The sequence below is a fragment of the Montipora foliosa genome, chromosome 3, assembly GCF_036669935.1.
Source record: "Montipora foliosa isolate CH-2021 chromosome 3, ASM3666993v2, whole genome shotgun sequence".
Taxonomy (NCBI): domain Eukaryota; kingdom Metazoa; phylum Cnidaria; class Anthozoa; order Scleractinia; family Acroporidae; genus Montipora; species Montipora foliosa.
Genome location: NC_090871.1, coordinates 41,986,726 through 41,997,254, shown reverse-complemented (window position 1 = coordinate 41,997,254; position 10,529 = coordinate 41,986,726). Strand labels below are relative to the sequence as shown.

The window sequence follows — 10,529 nt, the reverse complement described above, 5'->3', positions numbered from 1 at the left end:
GGATTTAACCTTGTTTCAGACCTTCTGTGAACCCACTATCACATGAACAAATACAATACAAATACAAATAAACACAAATACAAACCTGAGCTAAAGATAGTTGCCGGCAGAAGGAGCTGACGGAAACCGGAAAGGAAAGGAACTTTATTTAAGTGTCTAATCTTCTAGTTTCTGAAGTAGCAGTGTCAGAGTTCTGCATCCTTAATACCAAAAATCAGAGATTTCGCCGCGAAGCAAAGAAAGAAATGGCCGACACAATTTACGCAGAAATTGTTCTGTTTTTTTTTTTTTTCCTGAGAATACATATGCGAATTATAAGCCAGGGGTTTGGGGGCACAATGGAACACGGCTAATTTGAACTGGGGAACAGGGAACAAAGACAAAATATCTTAGGGAACAAGGGAACACAAGCCATTTTAGGGATCAAAAAGCTGAGAAAAAGCTAATTTCGGAAATAAGGGAACACGAGCAAATTATTAAAGGAAACAAGGAAACAGGGGAACGAGGACCCCCTGGGAGGGGCCGGGAGGGGCCTCATTACCCTTGCTGTCGTCGCCCTTTTCAGCTATTGGATGAATTCCTAATCTCTTAATTACTGAATCCTTCGGTACTTCACAGCTTTACGGAAATATATTTATATATAATACGTCCAGGATCGCAAAAAGCGAGATGCGGGCTGATTTTGATAATCGTCACTTGCAGTGTCCTCTCACATCTTGTATCTAGAAATACAGGCGATAAACGTCACAGAGTAACCCCAAGCTCGACTCGAGTAAAAAGCAGCAGTTAAAAAAAACCCTTACAATAAATAAATAATAAATAAATTAATAAATAAATCAATCAATAGAATAAATAAATAAATAATAAATTGTTTGGAAATTTTATAGAACGTCAGCGGAGGAAGAAGAAATGGGAATGCAGTGAAAGAGAACAAGGTTTCTCTGCCCTATCCTCCTCTCTCGCCGGCAAAACTAAACCGCCAGCTGCCCAGGTTAAAAAATCTTCAAATTTGTTTTTTTTTTCCTCGGAAACTATCTGCAAATTTTTACTGAGACGTCAAGTATACACTGCTGTAAGGCAGACTGAAGTGTGTCCTCGGACACATTATAACGTCGGACGGGTCACTCTATTGGGATTTTTAGCTGGTTTCTGTTACGAATAGTACAGTAAAAGAACGGAGTATAATTGACCGTCAGCCAGTTTGCCTGAAAACTCAGTCAGTTTACGAAGCCTTTGTGTAGCGCAAGCGCATCAGCTGGGTTCTAATCCCGATCATATTACTTGTGAATCGTATACAGTACAGTAAAAACCCGCATGTGAGCACCCAGTGATTTAAGAACCTGCTGGCAGAAATTTCCCATTTTTATACCCCAAAATATAAGAAGCTGTTTAGCCAAGCAAAACTTATTAGGTTCTTATATGTGAGTTATGGGATATTTTCATAAGCATTTTTAACTAAGAAGTATAACTTTGGTGACTTTGAGAAACAGAAAATTCTTCATTGCTCACAAATAAAAGACATGTACAGAAACAACTTTGTAAAAAAACTTACAACTTTGTAAAAAAAAAGTAATACACTGTAATGTGAAATACTGTAAAAGAAGTCTCATGAACTCTGTAATTGTTTTCTTTGGACTTTGTGTTCCTTGAAGTTCAGCCATTTGAAACATTAGTCCGGTGCATTTCTTCACTTCTGAAATATTAAGACCAGAAGTTAATTCCCTTCCCTTTATTCTTGATACCAATCTCTCTAGGTACTTGTAATTTTCTTTAAGTTTATAATCCACGGGAAATTCAAGCCCTTTCCCCTCGCCTTTGTTGTACCGAGCTCCAATACATTCTGCCTCAATCTCCCCATAGTCCCGTAAAAACGGCTGAATATCTTGGAAAGCTCTAGAGGGACATGGCCAACCAATGTCTGGTCTTCGTTCCTCACAGCTAGCTATAGCATGCTTGTCATGCACATTGTCATGGTCTCTTTCACAAGTAAGCACCTCGCCGATGACAACAGAAGCGTCCACAACTGATACGCATGGTATCCTCTAACACTGGACTCAATACCTCATGCTCTTCCCTCTCTGGGGTACCGGAAGAGAACAAATAACACACTTCATTGAACAAGCAAATAATCACCACGCCACTATTAAATTCACAGCAGAAATCTTTGAGGAAAAAGTCACATTTCTGGATACATTTGTGTACAAAGGCAAACGGTTTAACAGCTCGTCAATTCTCGACCTACGAACGCATTTCAAACCTACTGAAACTTTCCAATACACACATTTCACGTCTTGCCACCCATTAGGGGTCAAGAAGGGCTTTATAAAAGGAGAAGCCCTCCGGTTACTCAGAACAAATTCCTCAAAAGAAAACTTTCAAAACCGACTAGAAGAACTCCAAAAGCACCTTAGAGAGAGAGGATATCCACGAAACTTAATAACTCTAACTCTCTCTGAAATACACTTTGAAAACAGGAAAGAAGCACTCCGACAAAAACAATCAAGAGAAAAATCCATTTTGCCCTTTGTCACGCAGTATCAACCATTAGTTTCACTGGCAACTGATAGAGAAACAACCTCTCCTTAGACAGATCTACAAAGAACCTCCAATTATACCATACAAACGAGGAAGGTCTCTGAAAGATATACTCGTAAAAGCTAAACTCTGAGATTTAAAGGCTAAAACACGTGGGTGGAAAGCGTGAGTCAGGCTTGTCAACCCCTATGATATTTCAATTCATCCGAAACTGTTTGAGAAAACTGGGTGCCTTATCACAGCTGATGGTTCACATGACGACAAGATCAGGCCCCAAGGACTGGACATGTATACATTTTAGAGTACTGTATCGTGTGAAACATCAACCATAAGGAAACTGTAGTTCTTTGAACACGAAGAGGTGCATTTACTGTGTTTGTTTCATTTCATATACACTGTAGCACTATTCTATGATCAATTGTAATGATTCCATCATAAAATGAATGTGACCAGTAAATTAAGGCAGAAGAACTTTTTTGCATTTTTACTTATTCCATTTCTATTTTATTTTGTATGCAAATATATCTGAAAAGATACTTTGTTTATAGATAGTCTTGCACAAGGCTCATGACAAGACAGTTATAAATAATTATAAATGCTGTAACATAAAGGACCAAACCTGTTTTTTTCTGCTTGTTCAGGAATGGTTTCTACTGAAAACTTAAGAACTTAATTAAGAACCTAATTTATCCTAAATTGCCAATAACTACCCCTAAATATAAGAACCCTGTTTTTGCCAAACTTGGAAAAAAGTAGTTTCTTACATGCGGGTTTTTACTGTAGTTGACGAATACTTTAGCGCTTCCGACTACGTTGATCACTCATCATCAAAAGCGTTTTACATCCGAAGTTCATACATTCCTCGAACTTTTCCATTGTTCTTGTCAGTGGTAAACCAACCTACATCGCCTGCGTTTTTTAGCGAGCGAGTGCTAGATATATTCCGATCTAGTATTTTGGTCGCCATCCGGAGGGGGAAGGGGCAGGGAAGGAAAAATACTAAAAGTACTTTTCTCTCCCGACCTCCTCCCCTTCACAATTTTGTCAACCTCCTCTCGAGTGTACTTACTGCTTAATAATTGCTCCATTTTTTTTCTTCGATCTTGCCAATCCAATATGGTGACCAAAACAATCGATGGGAGAAAATATCAAGCACTCGTTCGCTATAATACACCCGGTATACCTGCTACAGATTAACTTGTTTAAAAACAATTTCTTATCTTGTGGATCGCGAGTGTTTAGAAATCGCGGGTTTTCTGGAGCCAGAGCAGCTCGCTGGCGCCGCGTAGCTTCTCGCGATTCTCGGTGTCCGGCATTGCTCATGTTTTGTCGTGGCGAATGTTGGTTTCAATGCATGTCTACGTAATCGTCCTCCAGGAAAGGATAATCTTCAGGAAAATATGAATAAACTAAACAGATAAACTGTAACTGATCGCAATCTTTTGACTTACCATACATTGAGTGTGAACTGCTCCAAGAGAGTATAGACCGAAGGTACTGAAGGTACTTAGCAATGTCAAGCAATTATCCTCTTTGAGGTCAAAGCAAAAATGAAGCCTTAACAATCGAATGGAACACTGCTAAAATTCGAAACAGTCAAAGTATTAGCTGGAATTACACAATACCTGCAAAGTATCGATGCCAATGTTTTTTTCTTAAGTCTTTACCGTGGAAGCTTTTACCATAGCATTAGTTGTCTACTTGTTTGGAAATCTCGCTGCAAAAGACAAACCCGGTTCGATAGAATCTAATTCCCTCTCTCAAACGTTTCTGGCCCGTTAAGCTATTCAGTTAAACGACGAACCTCTCAATACTGGTCTCTTGCTAGGTTTGCGGCAAAATACATTGCAGAATAATTGAAAAGTTGCAACTTGCTAAAATTTGCAGCTAAAATTTACAACTAAAATTTGTAACTTTCTAACATTATTCGGCCAGAAAAACGCCTTTAAAGAAAACAAACGCGTCATTCACGTAGATTGGACTTGTAAAATGGGAAAAGGACTCCCACGCATGACTCGGAGAGGTGAGGTAATTTTCCAGACTGAAAAAAATTGAAAACGTGACCTCCACAACTAAGGGTAAAGATAGCTGAAGTTCAAATACAGCTATTAAACTATTCAACAACAGCGGATATTTTTGTTCGAAAGAATGTATGGTCACTGAAGTGATATGTTTTTGTTGTGTTACACGTCAGGCATTTGTGGTGGCATTGTGTGACAAACAATGGGAAACATTCTGCCAAATAGTCACAAGAATATCCTGTCTTTTATCGGCAGTTCCGCTCGTTCTTCAGCCTAGAGTATTATTATTATTATTATAATTTTTTTTAACCGTTAATGTCGGTTTGACGCAGTCAATTCGTCGTGCGTGTCCCTCGGGGTTACAAATGGATGTTGGGTCGACACGCCTTCAGCCTTCTGTCAGCATTTCGTGGTATTGTTAGCGCATCTCTGGCCAAAAGGAAGACAGAAGGCTTGATAGGCCATGGGAAGAAATCTTGTAGTTGCCATAGGATTGTAAGTAACTTTTCTTAATATAAATATCCTTTACAAAAACACATCCTGTATCTCAGGATATCAGCAAACGCAGTTTCTTTAGTATATACACTGAGTCGACAATGGTCGATCAAAAGACTTGTAATTCATCTTTTTGCGCGCTGAAAAGATATGATCTAACGACGATTTTCTTCTCTCTTTACAGAGCAAGCATCCTTTTGGTTCAAATTACGGGATCCTTGTCGGGTAAGGTCTCTTCCGATGTTTTTGCGTTCCAAGTACTTGTGCAGGGCATCATTTATAACATCAACTGACGGCGACTCTGGGCTGGTGTTTGTCTAGGGATGCCCTCTGGCATTGACAAAATGATTCACAATGAACAAAGATACCTGGGTTTCGTCTTACGCTATCGTAGAGTTGTGATTGTGTCAATAGACACAAAGACTACTTGTTCACTCAAAATATCGAATTACGGCATCCGATAAAGAATGAAAGTGAATCAACGAGTAAAGCCGTGAAAATGTTGAAGTGTTTAACACGCACGCACGAATGTAGTCAATCTTCTTTCCCAGTAAAATTAGAAAATCGCATGTAAGCAAATGGAATAAGTTAGATCCCTGATAGTATTTACATCAAATTTGAGGCATATTGTTGGAAAATGGAACATGCAATCAGTCGTCTTAAGTTCTGGATTGCAAGGGAAGAGTATTTTCTCACAGACAGCTACGGTCTGCAGAACAGGCGCACTTTTTCGGCGTTGAGCGCGAAGTTCGAGTCTCGCGCGATGGGTGGAAATTTGTGCTCGTCTCGCGCGTGCTTTTGTTTGCCGAAAAAAGGGAAAAATTACACTTGTTTCTGCTGGCAAACCTACGGTTCATGAATGATCCCGGAGCATATAGCACCACAGCCAGGTGAAATTAAATGGAAGGGAGGAAGATGTGAGTACACCGAGAAAAGTACTTTTTTGCTGACCATTACTCAAGCTGTACCTTAATTCTAAAGGGTATAGCCGCACTATTTATTCCATAATGGTCATATACAAAGATGTTGAATTATCCCTTCCACTGAGGTCTTAACTTCGGTGTTTTCCTCTGGTCAGGCCTTGTTCCCCATTTTCATATGATAATTTGAGCATCTGGTATTTAACGCATTTTGGTTAAAAAGCTATGAAAAATCAACAGGGTATAAATATAACAGATTTAACCCCTTGTTAGTCGCATAGTTGCTCATGCGGTACATGAAGGTAAAGGAAAGGAAAGGAAAGGAACTTTGTTCAAGTGTCTAGTCTTACTAGCGCTCAAGCGCTAATTGGGGACACACGGTGAACCGAAATCAACAAATCAACGGAAATCAAATCCGTATGTAAAAAGCATGGTTTTCACTAGCGGCGGAAGCACAAGCGGAAGCACAAGCGCAAGCATAAGCAGCATATGCTAATGAAAACGAACGTGGACACAAGCATCAAAATCAACTATTCTAACCGCCATTTTGTTCAAATGCTCAGATGCAGGGAATCTGGAACGAGTGCTTTAATTGGCCAGACGAAACAGATTTCCTTGTGCTTATGCTATGTTTCGTTTTCACACGACGCAAGCGAACGCAAGCATAAGCGCAAGCACAAGGAAAAGGAATTTGCTTTTAATCCTTGTGCTTGTGCGCATGCTTGCGTGAACCCATTTCCGCGGTGAAATAAGCGCTCTTATGCTTGCGCTTGTTCTTTCGTCTCTAGTGAAAACCAGGCTTAAGTGTCAATTTGTTGGCCCATTGTACCCTTGAGAAAAAGAGAAACCTGTTGCCTTTAGGAATCACTGAATGAGCGCACTTGGTAGCAAAACTCCACACCGGCACGGGTACTGCGGCGTTAAAGGGTTCAGAGGCTCTTGAAGTATTAAATGACTCGAGGCAAGTTTGTCTGAGTGATTGGAGTAATCATCACCAGACCTTCAACCGCCTCTTACAACGGCCGTCGTCGGGTCGCTTGGTGCCTGTTGAAAAAATTAACAAAGGAGTTCCTCCGATTTTTTTCGCAATCGTATGCGACAACAAACTCATTTATACTACTGTAATGGAGGAGATTGCACATGTTAAACCCAGTAAATGAAGATGATTTTCTTGGATGGTGACTCGGGGAACTCCAGTCGGAAAAAATCTGAGTACTCCTTTGCAGGAGTTAATACTACGACCTTCCGATTACTAGTTGGGATGCTCTACCACTGAGCTATAGGAGACTCATGGGAGCTACTCTAGGCCAAAAAAACTAGCTTTTTTGGCCTACAGTAGCTCCCACGAGTCTCCTATAGCTCTTAACCTAGGTTCAGTTAAGGCGACAATTGTCCCGCGTGCCATACTGTTAGGACGGAGTTTTCGAAAGAGTGCATGCTAACAATATAGCGAAGGATATAGTGTTACAAGAAAAAAGTTCAAATCGAATCTGAGACCACGCTATTAATAGTTTGAATGCTCTGTCACTGAGGTGGGCAAGACTCGTGGTTACTAGGACATTAATCTTTGGTCACGAGACAATTATCCCTGAGCCACCATAGAAGAAAATCATCTCTTCATTTCTTTCCTTAATGAAGGCAAGTGCCAGCGTCAAATCAATCATGTGACAGGACTGGGTGGTACGATAGAGTCACCGGGATATCCACAGAATTACAGCCCAGTCCAGATTTGCATATGGCATATTGCCGTGAAAAAAGGCTTCAGGGTGCACATTCACTTTGAGCCACGCTTTGACGTTGCCAGGACAGCGTATTGCCGAGATGACTATGTTCTGATCAGCACTCGAAGGCAAAGATTCAGTGATTATCGCGTTTTTCGGAATGGCAAGGATTCGGTCCTGTTCTGCGGAAACGAAAAACCCAGCAATGTCACGTCTCCAGCTAATGAATTGTGGATTCGTTTCAAATCCAAGATTGGCGGCCACACTGGGTTCAGAGTGTCTTACGGTGCTGAAGGTAAGCATGTCATTTAAAGCAAAGCCCGTTACAATAATTATTTGTTCGAAAATGCTTTGTCATTCCTTGTGCATTTATCTAATGAGAGAAGTAATTTTGCCCTCAAAATTACAAAATGTTGGCGCAATACTAAAACTTGATGAATTAAGATTTCCGAGGTAAGAGCGGTCCTGGGTAGGAGTGTTGCTTATGACACGTTTCGACAACCCGTGAAGAGAAGTCATTCAAATAGTCAAGTTATTTGCGTTGTGTTGGATTCCCCTCCACACTCAATGGCACTCCTTCGGTGTTTGAGAATTTTGGATGAGATTTCTGTATGTGTATAAATTTCTCTTGATTCAACGTGAAATTGTTCACTGAGTTTGAGGACTTCCTCAAGAAGAGAAGGTAATCTTGCAGTAATCTTGCACGTCTGTTGGAAGAGTGCTCAATAGAGCGTTTTCACATGACGTCACGGCTACCATGTTGTTGTTCCATGAAAAGGAATGGAGGCCATAATGGTGAACTAAACTAATCTTCTGGGATTTGAACTCAATTTTTATGCAAATACTCTCGGAAAGAACTGGCACTGACTATAAAAACCAATCAGCGACCGTGTTCATAATCACAAATCATGGAAGTGAAATTCTAAACCGCCGTGATCAGAGGTTCGTATTTTTCGCCTCTCCATTTTAACCGCTCCCTCCTCGCGAAAGAAAAATAGAGCCACTGGCACCCAGGGTAAAGTAATCGGGACACCGATAAGCAATCGGGGAATCAAACCGAGGAGAAATCGGAATTTCCGATTGACGCGATGTTCCGTTCTGGGGTAACTTCGTCAGCTTGTCGGAATCATAACAGAGCACACCTTGTTTTTTGTTTCGTTTCAGAAACAAAACGCATCTATTTTGACAAAATGCACAGTGACGTAAATTGTCAATGAAAGTAGAGTTTGTAGTTGAAAATGGAAGCATTTTTCAGATGCAAAACAAACTTGTGAACACTGATAACATCACGTTATCCTTAAATTATATAAATTACGATGATAGTGCATAAAAGCCAAAAAATGTTCAGTCGTTATGTATACATGCACACATCGTTTGCATATTTTTAATTTCGTTGTGGTTTTCTTATTGCATGGTACACTGAAGAACAACTCAGTTTGTAGTCCAACTTCGTGTACCACACGACGTTAAGTGCATGTTTAAGAACGTCTGCAAGCTCAATTACATCGCAACTGAAATAGACGTTTATATAAAAAAAAGAGCTTATTTTCTTTTACCCAGCAAGTGGTTCACACACCAATGGTAGCTATGCCGACCGCCGCAAGGAAAAAGCGTACATAATGGCAAAAACAAAACCTAGCTTGAACAAACACTCAACTGGAATCTTAAGGAGAACGAAATAAACAATATGTGCGACTTTCGTGAAGTTGACGCCGTGAACCATGGTTCAAAGAATTACAGACACCCTACAAAGAAGCAGTCCACATTGTCTCAAATGAATGGAAAAAAAAAAACTTGTGAGGGCACAGTTCCTGCATGACCACCCTCAATGGAGGAAGTTCCGTTAACCTACAAATGAGACCGAGCCTAAAAACGGCTGCGAAGGAGGCTAACAAATGATCATGAGTAACTTGACGGGAAAACATTAGCGCTTTGGACTAATGACGTCATGAAATTATAGACCCCCAAGTGAGTCTGACAAGCAAAGTTCAGTCTGTAAGAGTCTCAAGGGAAATGAGGCGTAATGTTCGCTTCAATCTTTTCGGTTTTAATCGACCGTGTTCTTGGCTCTGTTCTCGAAATAGAACCAGAACAATACGCAAATGAGCAGCTAGAATAGTGTTTAAAATGTAGGGGGCTGAAATTGACGAGCAAACGTGACGACCTTTTTAAACGATTGACGGGCTGTGTAAGGTCGTGTAAACATAGGCAACCCAAGCTCGCGTCACTACAAATTTAAACGCATTATAAGACTTTGTATGGGAAATAAAATACAGTCGATTATGAAGCCTAAAAAATGCTCAATTTAACGTTCAATCAATAAAATGAATCAAAATGACTCACCTCTGGTATATTCTTGTGCCTTTTGGAGCTTATTTTACAGTTTCGGGAAGTCCGTGTTTTCAATGTTCTAAGACGAAGTCAAGGCTGCACACTACGGTTCCGACCGTTGTCAGCTCAGAGGCGGTTTGCGACTCGAAAATCCATCCCAGCCAAGATTTTTTCACGCAAAGCTAAAGCCACATCATTTGCGAACCCCCGTGAATGTTTTTTCGTGAAAAATCCCCACGCACTTGGCTGGAAACGAGCATTTTCTGCTTCAGATTCCATGATAGCTGATGAATTTAACAGCAACTGATCACCGATGAGGACACGGAGCTTGGGTCCGAGGTCAAATTAACTCCATCCGATGGAGGTACAGTCATTTCATGTACAACACTTACCCCATCCTCACAGCGGCTTCTCGAACAGCTCCATGGTTACGAGTGACGCTGTGGGGATGGGGTAAGTGTTGTAAATGAAATGACTGTACCTCCATCGGGTGGAATTAATTTGAC

General features: G+C 40.6%; 1 protein-coding gene across 1 annotated transcript in view; it reads left to right on the top strand.

The window, feature by feature from the left end:
• The first annotated feature begins 4,809 nt into the window (after nt 1-4,809).
• LOC137997454 (uncharacterized) overlaps nt 4,810-10,529 on the top strand; it is a 29,583-nt gene continuing 23,863 nt past the window's right edge. Inside the window, exons 1-3 of the mRNA XM_068843473.1 lie at nt 4,810-5,051; nt 5,236-5,276; nt 7,610-7,987. Coding sequence (XP_068699574.1) covers nt 5,020-5,051; nt 5,236-5,276; nt 7,610-7,987 — 451 coding nt within the window. The 5' untranslated portion in view covers nt 4,810-5,019. The remainder of the gene's footprint in view (nt 5,052-5,235; nt 5,277-7,609; nt 7,988-10,529) is intronic.